This window comes from Mauremys mutica, chromosome 6, assembly GCF_020497125.1.
Source record: "Mauremys mutica isolate MM-2020 ecotype Southern chromosome 6, ASM2049712v1, whole genome shotgun sequence".
Classification (NCBI taxonomy): domain Eukaryota; kingdom Metazoa; phylum Chordata; order Testudines; family Geoemydidae; genus Mauremys; species Mauremys mutica.
In genome coordinates, this window is record NC_059077.1 from 69,500,833 (window position 1) to 69,523,729 (window position 22,897).

The following is a 22,897-nucleotide window of genomic DNA, read 5'->3' on the forward strand; positions in this document are numbered from 1 at the left end:
CACTTTGGAATCTATTGGAGCCCACAAAAGTATCAGTAAAACTCAGCATTTGAAGTGCCTTTTCCCTGTAGGATCTGCTGCTCCTTTCCCTTCCAACTTTGGACTCAATATATTCCTTTAACTTTCTGATGGGTTTCTAAAAGAGGATTCCCTATGTAGACATTCTCCCTGGACTCCCTGATCCCCCTTTGCTAACATCTTGCAATTACCTCTGGTTTGGGTTTCCAATGGAATAAACAAGATTCACTCCCTTACACCTCTAAGAAAAGATTTACCCAGGTGTTGAATTTACCTGGTGTAATATTTGGTTAGGACTTTCATAAGCATCTGTGGAAATTAGGCACTAAATTCCCATTGATTTATGAAGGGAATTGTTGCCTAACTCTTAACTGCTTTTTAAAATCCTTCCCAAAGTCTCTCCCATCAGACTTTTTGTTTTTTTTTTTTTTACTCCTGGAAACTTGAAAAAGAGCCCAAGACAGAAAGCAGTTTTTAGGCCTATCACAGAGCACATGGTAAATGGCTGTTACTGAGACTCTAAAAATCTCTGTAGTGTTTACTTCCAATAAGGAGGAAGATGTAAAACTCATTAGAAAAAGGTACTGTTAAAATTTTATATTACTGTCCAGTGGAACATAGTCACCTAAGAAGAGAGTGAAGAGTGCAGTGGAATCTTTATACAGCCTCATTTTCTACTGTTGTTTTTACAAGGAAACTAAGGAAATGTTTATTTTCACTTAGTGTATCTCATCTTCTCATGCACATGTTAGGTCAGATAAATAAAGACAGTCTTTTATGGAGGAAGGAAAAAAACCAGACCTCACTGATTTTTAGCGCATTTCTGTTTTTACTATAATTATGTTTTGCAAAAACTCCTGTGTATTGTAACTCCAGGTTTAAAGGATGAAATCTTGGAGCCACTGAAATCTATCAAAAAAATCCCATTGATTTTAATGGGGTCAGGATTTCACAGTAAGTTTTAAATGCTTTTGTCTTTTTAACTCCTTCTAATAATGGTATCGCCTAGGTAAGATTTAAGAGATATTCATGAGAGATCTACTGAGGATGGAATTAATCACAGTAATGAGCATTATATATTTTATTTATCAGGAAAGAGGCTGTAAACTTTTGAAATTTGTGCTCAAATCCAGTTTTATTTAGGTTACCCTAAAGGCATTCAGTAGCTACACAACAGAACTCTGGAAACTGGATATTAGCCATACTAAACATAATTAGTCTGGTTAAAAACCTAGACCTTTGCCCAACTGAGTTAACTTTTCAAACATCATTGTACATGAAGCGCATTATTGCTCCTGTTTAAAAACAGATCTGACAAATGAGATTTTTAAAAAATAAAATAAAAAATGCACAATTACCAAAATGTTCCAGAGCATTAAAACATAAAAGGCTTAATAAAAAAAAAAAAAGAGACAACGGCTGTTACTAGTATCCAATACATTACAAATGGTGACTTGAGGCTACAAAGTTTACATTACTAAATACACTGAGCACATATACCATATAAAAAGACCTATAAATAGTGTCAAATGGTGTTTAAAAAGCCTACTACTGATATTCCAGATTAAAAAGTGGAATTTAAAAGAGGCTAGGATCAGAAAAACAAGGTACTTGATTCTGACTTTACAACAGCCTATGTAAAGGCATCTAACCCCTGCAGCAGCTTATAGCACTAGTCACCTTAGAGTCCCATATTCATTCAACATAACTATATATTGCCAGGAAGCCTCCCTACTGTATTTCTATGTACTGGTTATTCAGCTGTAGCTAGCATCAGCTATACACTTCTTCTGTCCCTGGTCAAACATTCAGCAGGCCTTAACATATTCATTCGGGTGCTTCTCAGTTGTTCTCTTGTGACACTACTGTTGCCTAAAAGAAAGAGGAGAGATTCTTTTAAAAGAAAATACTTAAGACTAGATTATGATGCCTCATCTACTTAGGGTACGTATATGGCCCCCATTACCATAATAGCCGGGTGCCTCAATCTTTAATGTATTTATTCTCACAACACCTCTGTGAGCAAGGGAAGTGCTCTTATCCCCATTTTACAGCTAGGGAAGTGAGGCAGAGAAAGACCATATGATTTAGTGTGACCTTGTGCATGTGCATGGCAGAACAGGGAATTTAACTCTGGTCTCATGAACCCCTGACTCATGCCCTATCCATACGAGACCTATTGAATCAAGCTTGATCCTGTCAGCAAAATTAGCCCCCCCAGTTTGGTGGGGATGGGGGTGAGAATCATCTAACTCCACTTGCACATGAATGCCTACTAGCAAAAATCGTGATGATGTACTCCACCTATCAGAGGGCAGGATCAAGCTTATGGGATTTTTCTTGGCATGCAACTTCTCTATATTAATACTGTAGTATAAATACACAGTAGCACTCACAAAATGCACTCTAGATCCATAGAGTTTTCTTTAACTAAGCACATAGTAGGCTACTTTCTGGGGGGAAGTCACTGGTAAGTTAACTGATTAACATTGAAAAAACAGGCTTTCAGTGTTTGGCATGTACAACTGGGAGCAGGTGCACACAGAATTACTGAATAATTGACCAATTAGCTTTAAAAACCCTCCAGCACAGCCAGATTCTTCAATTAAACTCTAGCTAAACATTTAGAGACAATTTATTGAAAAGTACATCAGGAGTTTACTTTTAAGTTTTGCTTAGTTTGAATGAAAAGGAAAGCTAACAGAAAGTGTTGCATGCTTATACTATTTAGATTTTCAGTTAGATTTTCTTGTTCCTAAGAAAACATACAAACACTTTGCACTAGTCATTCTCCTTTGTATTTTTAACCTCTCCTCCCATCTCACACTTTCCTGCCTCCCCATGTTCCTTTGAGACCTGGTAAATAGCAAAAGACTGTGTCCATTTTCAATGAGCTTTCCAGAAACCCTCATTGAAGCCAAAAGTTTTTTGGAGCATGCAGTCATTTGAGACAGCTGTATGGCCAAACCTGGTTCCATTCAGCCCCGGTTTACCAGTTGCAGTTACTGGAACTAAGTGGAGACACCCAATGACTAAGATTTTCCCCACTCGAAAAATCAGATAAAAACTTCCCATCAGAGGTACAAAAGTTGCCAGTTGCTACAGAACAAAACAGGAAAATATTTGAAGTTCAAATAGCTAGTTTCCAAATATTTCACTTGTTATCTTACACATGCAAACCAACCAAGACTTCCTGGTAAAAAAAATTTAAGAAAGAGAAAACACAAGCTGCAAAAATCTTGAATTCTTATTCTCATGTGACTGTGCTATTCAATGTTTATTTTATTTCTTCTGGATGATAAAGACAAGAAGGAGTTTAGTTGTCTGGAGGACTTTCAAATGTGTAAAGTTTGGGTGCTTTAATGTGAAAAGCTGCAAAGAAACACAGCTATTTGCACTGTGCGTGGTGGACTGGAGGGATTTTGCCCATTATACATAAAGCCTTAGTTGAATCTCACCCAATCCTGCCATGGGCTATCCCAAACAAGGTCCTGAAGATTTGCCCCATTTCTTCACCTATAAAAGGTCCTAAATTGTGGCCAAGTTTAGACACACTGAAGAGTTCCAAAGGGAAGCCCATCAACCACCACTCCCAGTCCTGGTACTGAGAGCTCCAGACAGAGATGAACACAATGTTGGTGCTGTGCCATAAGCAGACCAACCTTGCTCAGGGAGTCTGCATTTCAAAAAGTTTGTTTTTTAAAATGTCATGACACTGTATTAGTTTTTGTTGCCAACAAGTTACAGGGAGAAAACAATTTGGACTTGAAATGTGAAACGGCTTAGCCCAACAGTACTCTCAACTCCTTTTGTTATCAAGGGGAGCTGATGCCTCCTCTGTACTTCATAAGATTGGACCTTTTCTTACTGGGGAGCAGGGGGCAGATGGATGAGCAGAGCCAGGAATACCTAAATCCAACTGCAGTTCGGACAAATGACACTGCCTCATCTGTGAAATGAAGATAATCCTTGCCTGCAGGGCTTTGGAGCTGTACTCTGGCTCCGCTCCAGCTCCAGGCAAAAATCTGCAGCGCCACTGCTCCGGAGCTGCTCCGCACTCTGCTCCAAAGCCCTGCTTGCCTGCCTGCCTCCTATGGATGCTGTGAGAATAATATTTGTACCATGCTTTGAAGAGGCAAAGAAAGCACTGCAGTGTAAGTGCACAGCAGCATTTTAAAAACTGTGCGTAAAGGGAAACTTAAGGTTGACACCAAAACTGAGCTTCCCTTTGAAACGTGTTTCATCTCTATCCTAAAAATGACCAGACAGTCCATAACAAGAACTGTGCTTGTGCTGGGCAACCCACCAACAGAGCCAAGGGCTGGTTTGCAATGATGGGCAGCAACACAGCAAGCTAGCTCTCTGCTCTGTTCACATGAGGACACAGGATAGTTGAACATAAAGGGTATTCATTAGCTTGTACTTACACCCGGAGTCCTTTCTCCAAACTGACTATAGAATGTCATTTTGACGTTATGCTTGTGTCCAGTTCTTTGATCAAAGGTGTTACAGCTGTCAAAGGGCGGGCTGTACAAGTGCAGACTAACAGCAGACTCTGTGTGGCTTGTGTTCTCCACACGGTGCAGGCCAATGGAGTCTAGACAAGTGAGGACATGAGAGGAAAGGCTACATTAACAGACAGGTCTAATGAAATCTGATACAAGCCTGGAGAAGCACCATCTCTAAACCAACAAGACAGCTAGACATACCCATGCTTTCAGGATGAATTTTTAATTCAAATTTAGGTTTTACTCTCTAGGACAGATCCCCAAACCCATTGGGAGTTCAGAATGCCTTGCTCTCTAGCTTTCCATATACAGAATTTTTTGTTATCTACTATGGTATAAAGCTTAACAGAAATCTACAGAAGCTTTAGGAAGAGCACATTGTTGGTAATTTATTACCAGCTGCCATCCCCAAATGATACTTTCTTTCCTGGTGTTCTGAAGACGTTGAATGGAAGATTTGTTTTTCTAAAGAACAAACAAGAGATTTCAGAGGAAAACAGTGTTTTGCATTGCTAGTTTTCAGCCTGATAACGAGAACATCAACCATGTTAAGACTGAACTACTTGAATTTCAAGTGTAAATTCACGGGCAAGGAGACAGTTGCTTTCTTTTACAGTTGTCCATCTTCCAATTAAATAAAAGCCCAGACAAATGGGAAAGGGTAAAGTGACAAATTACCAGAGTGTGGCAAACATCCAACCTTCATTGAAACAGCAAAGATAATTGAACAGATAATAAAATAAGCCACTATCCACAGTGTGGCTATTAATAAGTTAACGGCACTTTTAGAGAACCAGAGGGCAGAAACAGAGTTCTATAAAATACCCAAAGTGTGAACATTAAATCTACCAAAGTTGATTGAACATTAAGGAAGAATTTTAAAAACTGCTCAAGAGTTCAAGAATTCAAGTTTATGATTCCCAGAGCAAATGCAACTCAGTCCTTCATGTTTATGTAATATCTTACATAATACCCAGCCCTTAATTGTACAATGTAGCACAGATACTGTTACTGTGGGAAGCACTGTGCATTCCAACTTTGGGACATTTAAAATATACACCCGTACATTCTATTTACACTATTTCATTTCATGAGGGGAAAAAATCACTAAATTTATAGTCATATACTGAGAAATTAAAATCAACTCACTCCTCTGGGTTGTCTTATAAGTAAAGTGCAAATACCAAGTAATATGCAACTAGCACAAAAAAGAACTGCCATGCTATATGGGATATTCTTTCTTCATCAGCACCATTTATTTGAATGCACAGATATCCAGATAGAAACAAAAATACCTTAGGGCTTTGTTTAAAGAGTTAAAGCAACTAATTCTGAATGCACAGCATTTTGTTTTCTGTTACTTATAAGTTGAAGTATCCAGCCAGGAAACACAGCAGAGGATCTAGGCATACAGTTCTCTCAGAGGACTAGTTTGAGGCTTTTTAAAAGATTGCTTTAAAACAAAACAAAACAAAAACAAACAAACAGCCCAAAAGAATGTGTGTTTGGAGCATACGCACATAAAGTGCAAATGTTTTCTGAACCAGTAAAAAATAAAAAAAAATGACTTACTTCCCAATGTATTGTTTGTATTATAAAACAAACACCCCTTGACTCCCAACAAAAAGCTTGAGCACTTGAACAGATTTCTCTCTCCTTCCACTTCAGAAAGTTTGGGTTAATGAAAATCCACCTCTGGGTTGAGAACAAGTATGGAAAATAATCAGAAGAAAGTTTTCAGGAAGTTTTCAAAGGCACTGGCCTCTGGCTGGTTAGCCAAAAGACTAGCTGTACAGGGGTCAAGTAAATTGTTCAAGCCTTTTGTTTTATTTGCAAGCTTCTCACAACAGAAGTAAATATAGAAAACAGCATACAGTGAGTTGTATAGAAGCAGTTACACACATTATAATGAGTCAGAAGTAGTGAAGAAGTCCACCATTTTCATACAGTACTGTGCACTACTTCACATGAGGAGTTGTGCTGAGCACTGCAGGACTGGGCTTTAGTGTACTTTTGTACATAGTGAACGTTGTTCAACAAAAAAGATCCTTCCACTTCCTACCCCAAGTCAAGATAGGTAACAAGCTACTGTGCACCCTAAAAAGTGTAAATACAGGATTCTAAAAGACCAGAGCAACGTACATTTCAGTCATTATCCGTTATATTGCTGGCTGTTAGACTTACTGATTGTGTGGGAAATCACTATAGTATTGTTCTTAGGCTTTCCATTGTAGCTCAAAAGGAGCTTACACACCCAAGAGATATTTTCTTCATAAATCCAACCAGAGACATGTATGAGTTTTGGATTTTCATACATGCAATTTGCCTATTGCTTTACATTTTAACTTCACATATATGACAGGGTTAGATGCAATACAAGAACCTAGCTAGATCAGTTTATTAAAGAGTGAACTTTTCAGTTAAGAGTTATACTCATTGGTGGGTAGCAACGGAATGGTCATATACAAGCCATTAAAAAAAAAAAGCTTACCGTTGATATAGGCACATTGATTTTCCTCCAAAACTCGTTCTGATTTCTTAGTCATCGCTCCAGTCCCTTTTTTCCCAGGCCACTCAAACAGAGTCTCTTTTAGATTCCCCTGAAGGATCTTCATAAAGCAATGTGAGTCAGTGTGATCATGAATACTGCTACAGAAACACAGAATAGCTGAACTCAGTGTGATGTATACATTTAATAATACCTACTACAAATATAACAGACTACTCCTGGGGGAATTCTGCACCAAAAAATTAAAAAATATATGCACAATATTTTCAAAATATGCATATTTTATTTGTCAAAATAACACAATATAGTCATGCTAGTTTCAAGTATTTTGGTAATTTATTTCAAAATACCTGTAAGCAAGTATTCTGTAAAAATACAGACAAAAAAAAAGATTCCAGAAATGTTTTTTGACAAATAGATTCCTTCTTAGGCATATTAATACAGAACTTTGAGTCATAATTCATGTAAATTACAATACAGAAACATATTCCCCACACCCCTCAGAAGCAGTGCAAAGGCTTGGGGGAATTGAGGGTAATAGAGGAGCTGAGGGACAGAGAAGTAATTGCTAGGAAAGAGCCTAGGAGTGAACCTGGAGGGTTGCTGGGTCAGGGTGGGAGAAGTATGGAACAAGGTTGTCTTTTTTTTTGGGGGGGGGGAATTGTTAGGGAGGTGGGGAGCCTCCTCCATGCAGACCCTGGATGACCCCTAGCTTCTCCCATTCAGTCAGGCACATCTTCTGTCCCCATGTGTCCCTACACCTGGCCCCCCATCCCCATGTGCCCCTTCACTCCCACTCAGCCACCTACAATCCCCATTCCCATAGAGCCCAGCATCCTCACTCAGCCATCCCCTCTGCTCCCCATCCCCATGTTGTCCAGCACCCCTACTCCAATTCAGCTCCTGCCCCAGTCTGTCCCCCCACTAGCCCTTCTGAACCCTATTCTATGTGACCTCCCCAGAAGCCCCCTGTGCCCCGCTCTATCCCCACCCCCCCATCCTGGACTTCCTCACCTGGCCCTGTGGGCAGGGCGCTGTGAGGAAAGCTGCCCCTCATCCTCCCTATCCGCAGCTGGCTACGAGCCGGCTGCCCTCTGTTCTGGCGCCACAGCAGCCTGGATGGGCGAAAGGCGTGATCGCAGCGCCTCTCCAGCAGAATGTATTTTCTGCGGAGAAAAAAAATCTGCGGGGAACATGAATTCTCCGTGTACGCAGTGGCAAAGAATTCCCCCACAAGAAACAGACACTGTAGTGTATTGTAGAGGTATAACAGTATGTACAGGACATGAATGTTATTGCACATTTGTCACATTATCAGAACACCAACAAATCTCAAAGAAACATTCACTGTGACTGAAAGATACTCAATAAAGGCTGATGTATTAGAAAGCTATTACAATAACTTAACAACAAATACAGGTGTTGGAAAATTTAGCAGATAACTACTAGCTGAAGGATTAATCATACTAGCCAGAAGTAAACACAAAAGAAAAGTCCAGGTAACACACCCTGGCTGTTGAGAAACAAGAGGGCACTTCCATGGAACTTTGCTTGGGGGTTCTATCTTTCCTATCAGTTATAGGCTAGAAATAAACTTGAAACTCCACCCCACCATCAGGAAGAGGGAGCTTTCTACTTCTTCTCCATCTTTAGGGCTTCTTTGCGGCTGTGATGGATGTGAGGTACACAGGAAAAAGGTAGTTTCACTGCTTCCCACTGGATTTAATAGCAACAACTAAACTGACCAGAGAGAACTGTTCATTTCACTTTGCTGTTGCTTGGCAAAGCTGTGAGCAGTAACAGGAGCACTGGTGCAGGCTGGCTACCTACTCAGGAATATATTTGAATTGCTATATTTGCAGCCATAAGGGCTAGAAATGTAGTTAAAAAGAAACTAAAGCTTCACTGCTGCAGAGGTTGATGGCTTTAGAACCCAAGGGAAAACTTCTGGCAGGTGGATTTTTTGACCCCAAGGTACAAGGCTAATCAAGCTTCAATCTAGAATATTATGGATTTAAGTGTTTATACACAACAAATGATGTTCCAATCCAAACAGAAGTTGTATTGCTGTTGACCTACTTTTTGCAAGGTTTTTTTTTTTTTTAAGTGGGCAAGGTCATGAATGCCACGTAGTCACTCCCTCAACAGTTTCTCTTCCAATTAATCATGTTAACTATTTTATCCTGCTTACACAGGGAGTGAAAACAAGTTGTGGTATCATTTTAATCACCACCAGATGCTTGTCCAAATCACAAACCAGTATACTATTTGACAAAAATTTTAGTCTCTGCTCAGAAAAGACCCTATACTAAATGGCTGGTGGGCTGCAGATCTAGACTGCCCTCTTACATCTGTTTGGGGAAGCATGGCACCATCCCAAACTAGACCTGACAATGTTAATTCATTTTCACATCTAAAGCAAACAATTATAGTTTTTCTGCTTATGTGCAGGGTCAGTGATTATAGCCTGTAATTTTTTGTCACATAACTTTTTTTGGTTAGCCGGCAAAGTTGTGAAAGAGAGACAGATCTTGTCCCTATGTCCGCTGGTACATATACACCACCCAATAAGCAACAGTACTGGCATGGTTCAGCTCTGCAAAAGAGGCAGGCTACAGAATATATATATAGGAAGTCTGAAATTCCTGCATACCATAGAAAAAAGATCTGCAGGGCGCTTCAGTGGCACTCTGACTATGCAAATCCACCAGTCAATGCCCCCATACATCCCACGTAGACTAGTCACAGCAGTTGTTGTCCCTTTATCGTTGTGATAGCAACCACAAAGTGGCCTTGTTATACAGTAGGGTCGGGTGGGGAGAGTCCATTCCTTCCCACACTCCAAGCTGCCTAATCCAATCTTGTTTTCTCAGGCTGGCCACACAGAGCAGAATTTAAACTATATTGGTGTAATAGAAACAAAAGCTTTTATAGCGTCTAATACAGGGGTAGGCAACTGGTGGCACATGAGCTGATTTTCAGTGGCACTTACACTACCTGGGTCCTGGCCACCAGTCCGGGAGGCTCTGCATTTTAATTTAATTTTAAATGAAGCTTCTTAAACATTTTAAAAACCTTATTTACTTTACATACAACAATAGTTTAGTTATATATTTAGACTTATAGAAAGAGACCTTCTAAAAACGTTAAAATGTATTACTGGCACGCGAAACCTTAAATTAGAGTGAATAAACAAAGACTCGGCGCACCACTTCTGAAAGGTTGCCGACCCCTGCTCTAATACATGAGTCTGATCCTGCAGTCCTGATCAGGCAGAACTCCAATGAAGCAACTGGAGTTTTACTAAAGACTGGAAGATCCAGCTCTGTAACTGTAAGGTTAAAAAAGTTCAATGGACAAAACAGAAGCTTAGATTTGGTGGAAGACTGAAAACTGCAGAAATGCCCTAAAATTATGAGATATACAATTTTCAGAATTACCCCTTTGGCATAAGCAGCAAAGAATCCTGTGGCACCTTATAGACTAACAGACGTTTTGCAGCATGAGCTTTCGTGGGTGAATGCCCACTTCGTCGGATGCCTTTGGCATAGTCATCCTGATTATAACTACAAACAAAACAAGTAGTAATCAGTTAACCACCCTCTACCCTTTAGTGCTTGTGAGGAAAATGGTTTGTCTCTTATTACAGGACAATGACAAACAGTATTACACAGACCAAATGAAAAATACTGTAGCTTTATTTCTATCTGCAAGTATCAAGCCGTTTGGCTACACACCTGCCATGTCCTTCACCCCAGCATAAGATCATCAAGTTGAACTTTCCATTTCCTTTATCCACAAGATTTCTTGTGTACCTGAAATTGAGAACATCTGTGGTTTTTAAAAATATATGTGTGAGCATATAAAGAAACAACAGCAGGGAATATAAACATGGTGAGTGGCAGCCTATATTACAAGGTCCCTTTGCTTTGGAAAGCAAATTATATGAAGAGAAAGTGAAATGGAATTTTTAAGTGGTTTTTGCCACTTTTTCAGGTTGGAAAAAAAAACAGACATACAGCTAACACTTGATAGCATCAAGAAAGCTTTTAAATTAAATCCAGTACTGAGGTCTGGACATATGTATCTGAAACTGAAGCAGAGGAGAGAATCTAATCAAAATAGTTGCTGAATGAGATCACTTCAACAGCAGGCTTTCTAATTAGAAATAGAGTACTGCAACAAAGAAAATAAATGTATGCTTTTTCTACAGTTCATTTTCAAATATTCTTGGCTTTCCTTTTGGTGACTACATTCTTTTGCATTAGGCAAAGATTTTTAAAGTTTAGGAGTTACCACATATGGTAAAACTGTTGCTTTTCTGGACTATTCTGTTTTTTCGTACTTGTAATTTTTTTGTACATCTGAAACCCAGTACCAATACAGTAATTTCTGTCAAACAGCTACACTCAAAACAAAGCTCTGAAGAGCAGAAGATACTAAAAAAGTTTCCTATACTAAATCAAACAAAACGAAAAGCAGAAAAGGCTTGCTTTTTACATATATATTATTCATGGTGGTTAATCAAGGGTATGTTCCATTCTCAGGGCTTGAAGGCCTCCTATCCCTAAACAATACAGGCGATTTCATGATCTGATTCCTAACTGAAGGTCCAATCCTGCAAGCTCGCACATGAGTAGCCTCATTGATTTCAATGGGGTTACTGACAGTGTGAAAAATGAAGCATATGCTTATACTTTTGCAGGCTCTGGGCCTTAAGTAGTAGGAGAGTCCCTAACAAAAAGTGTTCCTCTGCCACAGCCACTAGTAACTGGCAGGAGATTCTCACCTGGCATGCAGAAGTAGTCTATTTGTGTTAATTGGCTGGTTGTTTTGCCTAATTTGCAATTTCCCCCGTAAGATACCCCTCTGCTGTATTCTGTCAAAATAGTATGGTGGTACGAAATTATTTTCAGTTCATCACACATATTTTGCCTTTCCTGAATCATAAAGTTACGTTTCTGCATTTCATTTCATTCCATTTTAAGCTTCTTGACTATTTTTAATTTTAATATAGAAGTTCTCTTCTGTATGATGTCACAATACAAGCTTTGTTGATCAAACATGTCACAATCTGTCATTTCTGCACAGCAGGGGTTGTTGGCTACACACTCAGGGTAGGTTTATCTTGAGAATTTTTATTACTCTTTTCCCACTGTCTAGCCCTAGTACATGTCCTTCCAATGGTAATAGTGATTAGTATAAACAATGTATGGGTGCCAGCTGACACAGTGGTAGAAACCCCTGTACTCTGTCTACACCTGCCCTTCCACTAGTGGAGCTGCAAGGATGCCGGGCTGAGTGCTAGTGGAGCAGAGTCTGTAACTCAGTTCCTGACCTGCAAACTGTGGACAATACTTGCCCTACCTTGCAGGGATGGCATGAGGACAACTTCATGAATGTTGGGAGGGGGAGGGGGACTGATGAACACTGCAGAAAATCCTATAAACTAGGGGGACCATATTTCCCAAAGGTAAAATGGGACACTGCATGGGGGTAGCCCAAGGCCCCGCTCTTGCCCTCCCTCAGGAGGGGCTGGCCCCAGCTGATTGCCTGAGCCCTGTCTCCCCCACCCCTCAGCTGGAGTCATTGTTCACTCTAGCCCTGCCTGCCCCTCACCTGGGGCTGGGGTCGCTGTTCACTCAAGCCCTAGCCGCAGCCGAGCCGAGCCCTACCTCTCCCTCCCACCCCCACCCCCACGAGGCTGGCGTTGCCACTCACCCCCTGTACCCTACTCTTTGACAAAAGTGGCATTTGTCCCGCTTGCTATTGCCAACTCATCACCAGTTGGGACAAATCCGTAAGTTGCTTTTGCCAGAAAAGTCAGGACAGCCAGGACAAGGCTTAAAAAAGGGACTGTCCTGACCCAAAACAGGAAGTCTGGGCACCCTAAACAGATGTTCATACATAAGCACAGCTCTAATGTTTGTCTATTATCTTGGTAATTAATCAGGATGGGAGAAAATTGGGCGGAGGGGTGGGGGGGATCAACCCAAGCTCCTGCATTAGGATACTGCCCCTGCACTCAGGTCTGCCCATTGACTGCCTACTTTTCTACACAAGCGGAGCCCAGGCTAATGCTTAACGAGCTCCACACTCAACCCTCCCCCCCATTTCTTAGGGCCAGGAGACTGGAGAGCCGCTGCACAGGGAAGACAATCTGCGCCAGGTCCCTGCAAGTGATGCCCAGGAGCCCATGGGCCAGAGACTGCCCCTGCCCAAGCCCCCTCCAGCTTCATCAGAGCCAGGCAGCCACGTAGCTTACTGACTTAGGCCGGCTGTGATTTGGCCAGCGCCTCGGGGCGTAGCTGTGGGGCAGCTCTGATTGGCTGCCGGAGCCCCGTCCCTTGCCCTACCTCTGAACAACCCTGTGCCGGGCAGCTCCGGAACCTGCAAAGCCACTAGTGCGGAGGGGGAGAGGAACTGAATAGCGCCCGGCCTGCGCCCCCCCGCCCCCACAGCCCGGTTTGCAGAGGAGGGTTGCGAAGGGATTAGCAGCCCGCAGAGCACAAGGAGTGGAGGGAAAGGCAGAGGGTGGCATGCGCATCGCAGCCCCCCCTAGAGGGCACCGCGTGCAGGGAAGGGACCAGGGAGGATTGCAAGGAAGTTCCCACCCAGCGCACCGTGTGCAGGGTCTAAAGGAGGCATGCAAAGGAAGTGGAGAGAGGGAACACGAGGCGGGATCAGAGAAAGAGGAGAATGGCATGGAAAACGCCACCCCAAACCCGTGCAGGGCGGGAGAGGAGGAGTGCCTGGGAAATGCAGCTGGAGGGAGCAGAATAGCGTGGAGAGGGGATTTTTACTGTAGCGAACCGTTGGTTTTGTGCTGGGGCGGAGGGAGAAGAAGAGTTTTTGCAAAATAAAAGCCGAAGCCGAGGAGTGGTGCTTAGTAGACTTTATTTCAAACAACTCGATGCACAACCAAGGCTTCCTGACCTCTTCCCAGCTCCGCCAAACCGCCCCTGTAACTCTGGGGACCTTTTCCTACTGATTCACCGCAGCAGTCAACCGTAAATGACTGGCGCTGCTGCGTACACCGTTACCGACACGAGATAGTCGCCGCTGCCCCCCTGCCGCAGCGCGGCGCGCACCAGCCATGGAGACCAGCTTTGTGTAGCGTGACGATGTGGAGGGAAAGTACCGAGCTAAGCTGAATTAGTCTCCTACTGCTGATCAGCCTGGGAAACTTGCCAAGATATTTTCTCTGGGTTTTTAGTTTCTGAGCTGTTTCCAGGAGACTGGCTTCATTCTGAATTTGCAAACGGTTCCACGTATGGGGAGGTGCCTCCTCCCATCCGTCACCTCCTAAAACATCTTTGCTATTCACATGAAAACCACGCACTTAGAACTGAAGGGAGTGGTGTAGGAAAAATACGGAGTGTACTAGCTTTAGCAGACAATACAATAAATAATAAAAGCCACATGCATGTAGGTCAGATTCTTACCCACAGCTGTACCTAAGTAAAATGATCGCAACAGTATATGCACTGGCGAGGCTACAGTCGCGTTATCCCGCCCTTACAGCGACTCTTCATTATTGTTGTGTATCCCAACCATGTTCTTTATTTTACAATCTATTACAATTAAGTTTATACCGAGATGCCAGTTCCTCCTTCACCCAGATGTCACGTTATCTAGATTCCAACTATTAGAACACCAGATAATAGCAAAGACGACTCCTCAAACCGATTCTAAACGATATTTGGAGAAAATGCTTTCATAGCGCCATGTAACGCATGCACACGTGAACTACTTCAGTTTAATTCGTGCATACTAGTCATACTCAGACTTTACGTTCCATTCCTCTGATCTCTGTTGATTTCACCTTATTTAACCCCCCCCCACACAAAAATAGCACAACCCACGTCCCCCCATTTCCCACCAGTTGTTTATATGTCTTGCTTGTTGCGCTGTTCATTTACTATTTGGACAGGCTCCTTTTTGAGTTACCACCCTTTGCACTGAGATAAGAAGAGCTGACTTTACCTGTATTGATCAAATTGGGCATATTTCATCCACTCCACAGGGTTGCTCTCATACGATTCCATTAAGGCTTGTACTTCTTCTACACTGACTTTATCACCAGAAAATAAGCGATGCAGGATCTGGATCAGTTCCTGTAAAGTCTGCGCTTTCCACACTTCTGTTTGCACCAGCTGCTCCATGATACACCTTCCACACGACCAGCTGCAAGCAGCAAAACTGCTTGTGCTTGGACAAGCAAACAGATTCACCTTCCCCTACCTAGCAAACAATTTTTCCCGCAGCTTGCTGCTGCCTCTATTTATGCTCCTGAAGTTACAGTGGGAATGTACCAATTACCCAAGGAGGGTGGGAGGGAAGTTCACAAAACTGGTTAGTGGGCTATGGGATCCTGGGTTGTGCTAACAGAAAGAACCTCCTCCCCCACGCCTGACAAAGAGTTCAGGTGTGGCTTCTTAGAGTCCCCCCTCCTTTAGTGTGGGAAGGTGGCATTTCTTCACTCTAATGTTTTGCCCCACTCCCAGACGTTTTTTAAAGTGCATTTGAATCTCTTCTTTAAGTGCTAGACTCTGTAGCAGCTAGAAAGCCCTAGCCTTGCATGCTCAAGGGAAAAAGCAGGGACATTAAAAATAAGTCATGAATTGCCCCCACTCTAATCCATCTAATCTGTCTGTTTAGTGTAGGAGTAAAGTATCCCTCACCATACTATCTATCTCAAAGGTTTGCACTGCTGCATCTCATGCAGTACTGAAATATCCCTCCTTCTCACACAACACAGCTTCAGAATGACCCCCTTTCTCCCCACAGCATATCACCAACCCAGTTCAGCCTCTCCACCTGTCCCTTAATAGGGGACTCCTCTTCCCAAGATGATAGCAGTTACTTAACCCTGCCCTGGCTGCATCAGCTCTGAAGAGCAGGGATCACACTGTGCCCCCATCCTTGTCCAAGAGGAAGGGATAAAGTTTCCTAGCCACCTGGAGGTGAAAAAGCATCAACAATTTTTTTAATCGTGATTAATTTTTTTTAGTTAATCACATGAGATAACTGCAATTAATCGACAGCCCTAATTTGAACCAATTAGGAAGGGCAGACCTTATAATTTATAATTTTCCTCATTCTGTCCCTCCAGAAATAATCCCTCCTACTTCCATATAGTTTAGTGGAGTAAAAATATTTCTTCCCCATCTCCCCAAACAAACCTATTCCTAGATTTTAAATATTGGCAGCTGTGCAATAGAGGGCTGGGGTGGGAGAGAACAGGTGGCTGCTGCTGAGAAAAGGGGAGAAACTAAGAGTAACATCACTTGTGGAACAAGTAACAACTTCCACTTGTGTGAGGCCCCTCTGTGTGGCTTCTCTTCCCTTTTGACAAAGTGCAGTACATGCAGTCACCCTGGGGACAGGGTCATCATTTATGAACAAGACTGAGATGCAATGCACCTTTCTGTTTATGCTATGGATATAACAAGGAGGTAGGCACTTCAAAAAGCCTCTAAGCAGGAAAGCTGTAATGAAGAAATTTAAAGGCTGACATGAAATTGATTTTTTAAAAAAAAGCCCTAAAATGTGTATGTGTGTATATATATATATATATATATATATATATATATATATATATATATAATAAAACATAGATAAGACACGATAAGGATATTTAATTCAAAGAGTTTAAAGTACCAGAGCACATGAAGGCCATGCTCCTGCACAACATTTTGCTTCTGAGCAGTTCCAGTTAGTCAAATGGGACTGATCACATTAGCACCTAGCCAAGGTGACTGGCATTCTATAACCAGGACCCAGGTATGTCACTCTTTATTTCAGAGACACAGCCTAACACAGAATTCACACCTTTGTGAAAACTGTGCTTTGGAGTCTAGATTCAGAAGGGGGACTTAGGAAGCATAGGGGCTGGAACTAGCGGTGCTGGGGCTGTTGCTGTAACCCCTGGCGTGAAGTGATTTCCATCATATGCAGGGTTTACAGTTTGGTTCAATGGCTCACAGCACTTCCACTATAAAAATATTTCCAGCACCCCTGCACCTAAGTGCCTATTAAGTCCAACATTGGCATTTACCCAACCAACTCTCATACCCCAAGGGACTTTAGGAACCTACAGGGTTAGGTGCCAACTATGTTTTCACCTTAATATCCCAGAAGTGCTTAAATTTCAGTGGCTGGGCACATACATATTCACCTAAGTCCTGATGATGTCCAGCAGCTCACTACCGAGCTCATGGCTAAACCTTGGTGAGATTCACAAACTAGGTTCCCCTGCGTCTCTTACCTTGGGACTCAATCCAGTAGACATGCTCTGAATAAGCCTACATTTGCTGGAGGAGGTGGTGATGGCCCCCTTATACCCAATGTGGGATATGGGGGTTGGAATCCCCAAGCTGCCTGATAGGGAGCAAGGACTTGAACCCAGGTCTCCCACGTGAGTGCCCTAACCACTGGGCTGTTGGGTATTCCAGAGTGGGTCTCTCTGTCTCCCCTGTTGAAACTGTTCCATTGTGTAGGTATGGCTAGTAATTTTACCAGAGGGAGAGAGAGAGAGTTCAGCTCCAGACACACACAATTCACACTTCCCTCAATATCCCCCTCATCCCTCCTCCCTTCAATTTATTCTGGAGAAATACCTAAAATTAATCTAGCAGAATAGAAATACACCCACCCTTCCCGTTTCAAATAGAAACATTAAAAGCTCTATAAATATAAATAGTGCTTCATTTATGTATTTGCACAGGAAGCTTTATAAAGAGTGGACACTTAAATTTTTTGCAGATTTGCCTTTGCAAAGAATTAACATTAGTATGATATTCCCATGCTATTTCACAGGCAGAACTGTGATGATTTTAGTAATGGTGATGGCCACTGCACACAGATAGAGTTATAAAAGGTCTTGTGCAGTGTTGTTGTAGCCCTGTTGGTCACAGACTATTAAAGAGACAGATGGGTGAGGTAATATCTTTTATTGGGAGAACTGCTATTGGTGAGAGAGAGAGAGAGAGAGAAGGTTTCATACCTGAAGAGTTCGGTGTAGTCTAAAAGCTTCTATCTCCGACAGAAGTTGGCCCAACAAAAGCTATTAACTCATCCACCTTGTCTCTTTTGTTGGCATCATAAGAACCACAAGAGCAAAGCTTAAAAGATGGCTCCAGTTGTATTCCCAGTTTTCCTGTGAAAAAACCTCACTGAAGTCAATAGGAAAGTGGTTTATCTGGAGACATACTAGGGGTATGTCTACACTATGGGATTACTCCAATTTTACAGAAATAGATTTTTGGAAACGGATTGTATAAAGTCGAGTGCATGCGGCCACACTAAGCCCATTAATTCGGCGGTGTGCATCCATAGTACCGAGGCTAGCGTCGACTTCCGGAGTGTTGCACTGTGGGTAGCTATCCCATAGCTATCTCATAGTTCCTGCAGTCTCCCCCACCACTGGAATTCTGGGTTGAGATCCCAATGCCTGATGGGGCAAAAAACATTGTTGTGGGTGGTTCTGGGTACATGTCGTCAGGCTCCCTCCCCCTCCCCCTCCCTCTGTGAAAGCAATGGCAGACAATAGTTTCACGCCTTTTTTCCTGGGTTACCTGTGCGGACACCATACCACGGCAAGCATGGAGCCCACTCAGCTCAACGCAGCAGCCATGAATATTGTAAACACTTCGCACATTATTGTGCAGTTTATGCTGAACCAGAACCTGCAAAACCAGGTGAGGAGGAGGCGGCAGTGCAGTGACAAGAGTGATGAGGACATGGACACAGAATTCTCTCAAACCATGGGCCCTGGTGCTTTGGAGATCATGGTGTTAATGGGACGGGTTCATGCTGTGGAACGCCGATTCTGGGCCCAGGAAACTGGTGGGACCACAGAGTGTTGCAGGTGTGGGACGATTCTCAGTGGCTGCGAAACTTTCGTATGCGTAGGGCCACTTTCATAGAACTTTGTGACTTGCTGTCCTCTGCCCTGAAGCGCAAAGACACCAAAATGAGAGCAGCCCTCACAGTTGAGAAGCGAGTGGCGATAGCCCTGTAGAAGCTTGAAACACCAGACAGCTACCGGTCAGTCGGGAATCAATTTGGATTGGGCAAATCTACTGTGGGGGCTGCTGTGATTCAAGTAGCCAAAGCAATCACTGAGCTGCTGCTACCAAAGGTAGTGACATGTGCAGGTCATATTGGATGGCTTTGCTGCAATGGGGTTCCCTAACAGTGGTGAGGCGATAGATTGAACCCATATCCCTATCTTGGCACCGGAGCATCAGGGCAGCCAGTACATAAACCGCAAGGGATACTTTTCAATGGTGCTGCAAGCACTGGTGGATCACAAAGGACATTTCACCAACATCAACGTGGGTTGGCTGGGAAGGGTTCATGACGCTCGCATCTTCAGGAACACCAATCTGTTTAAATGGCTGCAGGAAGGGATTTACTTCCCAGACCAGAAAATCACCATTGGAGATGTTGAAACGCATTCACGATAACATGTTTTCCGAGCTCATGCAGTCCTCCCGCACCAATAGGGCACAGCTGAATGCATGGAGGCATTCAGTGACAGAGACCAGGAAAGCATTAAGTGAGCATGATGAGAAGAGTCAGGATGCAATGCTGAGGCTAAAGGGGGAGCAAATGGACATGATGAGGCATCTGGTGGAGCTGCAGGAAAGCCAACAAGAGCACAGACCCCCACTGCATCCACTGTACAACCACCTGTCCTCCTCCCCAAGTTCCATATCCTCCTCACCCAGATGCCCAAGAACGCTGGGGGGAGGAAGGACTCTGACTCTAAACTAGCTCCAACTGGTCAGGACTGGATTTTCCTGCCTTTGGGTTCCAGTCATTCCAGCTGTTTTCCCGCCCAAATCCCTGAAGGTTCTATCACCTCAGACTTGCTTGGCATTTCTATTTGGAACAGTCCAATTTTTCCCGTCTTAACATCTATAAAAGACTGACCCCTGTGTGGATGCGGAGCTGTCCATCTGAATGGCAGCCTGTGCGCACTGCGGTACAGGTCTCATTGTGGTTCCGACCATATTGACGAGAGTGACACCTATCCCGAAGAAGGGGAAGACTCCAGAGAAGACCACCAACACTTACCTTATCCTGCTGTTCTATCTCTGGAGGGCTTCTCTACCAGGGAGCTCACCATTCATCCATCGGACTCCTCAGAGTTCCTCCTTGACAGCTTTCCACTAGCCCGATGGTGGTGCTCAGGACCTAAACTACTGCACACAATTCAGCACTTAGATTAAGTAGGAAGAAATCAATTTCTGTTATAGGGTACTTGGCCAAGGGAGGAATTTATCTAGGTTTGGGCTTAATGCCCCATTGGAAGTCACTGTCACTATTTTAATTGGTTGTAATACTGGTTTGTGTTTGTGGTTTTCCCCTATCCCTATTAATTGTATTCTTATCCCTAAAACACATCTCTTTGCTTTCACCTTACTTACCTGTTTCCTCTTTATTATACACCACACCCTTCCCTTTACCACACCTGATTTATTCTAAGAGTTACCTTTCTCCACCCCTTTAAGGCAACACTTCTACTGATCATTATTTACCAATAATATCAAGTCTCTATAAATTCACTCAAGATTCTATATATTTGCAAAAGAGGCATAGATCCTTCTGCCCAGTCAAGCGCAATATGTGGGTTCTTATCAGTTTAAGGTAATGTGCCTCAAAGATTCTGGGAATACCACAGAATTCACTGTAAATAAGCAAACAGGTATATACAGCATAAAACATTTTATCAAGCAGATAATAAAAATGAACGTATGTAAATAATATGCTACAAAGAATATTCCCTTATAAGTAGATGGCATTCTCCAGCAAGGCTCCAAAGCACTACATCTAACAATGTTGCTGTAATGTTTTGGACCCTTAATGGGTCCAAATAAGAGCTGTACTAATAAAATTGAAAGTGTTTTGATTTACACCACACAAAAGTCTGTGCCTTTTATCTCACATAAGGGTCTGCTCTAAATTCCCATGGATGTCATTATTTACATAATGTATGATCTATTCCAGGGGTTTGCAACCTTTCAGGAGTGGTGTGCCGAGTGTTCATTTATTCACTCTAATTTAAGGTTTTGTGTGCCAGTAATATACTTTAACGTTTTTAGAAGGCCTCTTTATATAACTCTACAATATATAACTAAACTATTGTTGTATTATTGTTGTAAATAAGGTTTTTTAAAATGTTTAAGAAGCTTCATTTAAAATTAAATTAAAATGCAGAGCCCCCCGGACCGGTGGCCAGGACCCAGGCAGTGTGAGTGCCACTGAAAATCAGCCTGTGTGCTGTCTTCGGCACATGTGCCATAGGTTGCCTACCCCGATCTATTCGGTGAGAACCAGAAGCAAATGAAGCATGTCAGGAACTGTTGCAAGCATAATTAAAACTCTACTATTCAGAAATATATAACAAACCTCACAAGCATATGTCAGTCAAATAAGGAAACAATCACACTATGAAACATATACGTCACATAATGCGTGATGTATACGCTTCACTAAGTCATGCTATATGTTGAATCATGTATTGCTCGCTGAAACATATATTCACATTGATATATGCACTGCTGAGCGAAGCAAGTACTATTAATTGGAGAGTTGTGATTTTCAGCTCCAACCCCACCCCAGGACTATCCATAGCCATCAGTTTGTGCTCAAGTCTAGGGATATATTAACCTGCTGGAAGTATGTGGTAAACCTTAGGTTTTCACTTATTTTTTTTGTTTAATGAACATTGTGAGAAAACACATTTTTAAATAAGATGTTCCGCTCTCTCAATTTGCAACAGTTAAACAATGAGAAAATCAAATCTCCTTAAGCCTTCTCTAGAATAGTTATTGTGTGGTCTTCTATTTGGAGCCCCTCTTCTCTGCTTTGCAATTTTGCTGTTTTAGAAATCAACTTCCTCTTGTGCATTCCACTTCCCAGAGAAGGCAGGGATTATTAGCTCTGATACCAAGCCGAGAGAGAATGTCAGACTTTTTTCCCCCATTTTAACTTCCCATATTGATTTTTCATTTTGATGTAGGAGTTGCAACTTTGGTCTATTGTTTTGATATTTTTATGCTGCAGCACACCATCTTTTGATACAGATATTTAGCAATAACATTATAAACTTTAATTAGATTAAGTTGACAGTTGTGAATGGGTATTCCATAAGAGCATATGAAACAGGCAAGCTAATGTTAACTCACTTCTATCTGAATCGAGGTCAAACTCATCTGCTTCATTGATTTACATGGAGATTGCCCCAGGATTGTGGTAAATTTAGCTATGGAAATTATATTACTTTATATTATGTGTACTGTACCTTTAACTACCTAAAGACTATTTATGGACAGGCAGCCATCTCCTGTTCTGGCAGAGGAGACATACAAACATATTGTGCTCACTCATGGGTACTTTACTTTTGTTCCTGCTTGGTCTTTGATTAATATAAAAGTCACTTATGCTGAAAGTATATCTTTGTTCTTTGCATATGGAAAAACATACAAAGATTATCACTAACTTGCAGCTCATGCTGTTTTATGCAAGGCTGATAACTTTGCAAGCCATCCTCATCAATGATCCATGGACAAGGAGCATTCCCCATTTTTTGGGGTCATTTTTCTAGAACCACACTTTAAACAGGGTTGAGAAGATCTTTGCTCAAGTTGGCACTGAGCTGACATTAATACTTATACACCAGTTGATTCTATACCTCCCTATTAAGAAGGTTGTAATTGAGGCAACTCCAGTTTCATTCAGTACCTCTGATTACCTCATTTGCTATTCATTTAAATTATTAGTTTATATTTAATTTAAATTAACTTGTACTGTTTAGTTTTTTCTTATATAAGAAAATACATATGGAATA

The 22,897-nt window shown here is 42.2% G+C and overlaps 1 protein-coding gene across 2 annotated transcripts; it reads right to left on the reverse strand.

Moving 5' to 3' along the window:
- Positions 1-1,134: 1,134 nt before the first annotated feature.
- Positions 1,135-15,907, reverse strand: CDO1 (cysteine dioxygenase type 1). Of its 2 annotated transcripts, XM_045020569.1 has the most exons (6): positions 15,022-15,907; positions 10,773-10,850; positions 7,018-7,175; positions 4,923-4,991; positions 4,446-4,615; positions 1,135-1,890 (listed from the first exon to the last, which is right to left on the reverse strand). In XM_045020569.1, the coding sequence occupies exons 1-6, from the start codon at positions 15,198-15,200 to the stop codon at positions 1,861-1,863; spliced, it is 684 nt and encodes a 227-aa protein (XP_044876504.1). In that variant the 5' UTR covers positions 15,201-15,907; the 3' UTR covers positions 1,135-1,860. The 2 variants fall into 2 exon arrangements, with proteins under 2 accessions (XP_044876504.1, XP_044876505.1); XM_045020570.1 differs by lacking the exon at positions 4,923-4,991 and having other exon boundaries at positions 15,022-15,577.
- Between the last annotated feature and the right edge of the window lie 6,990 nt (positions 15,908-22,897).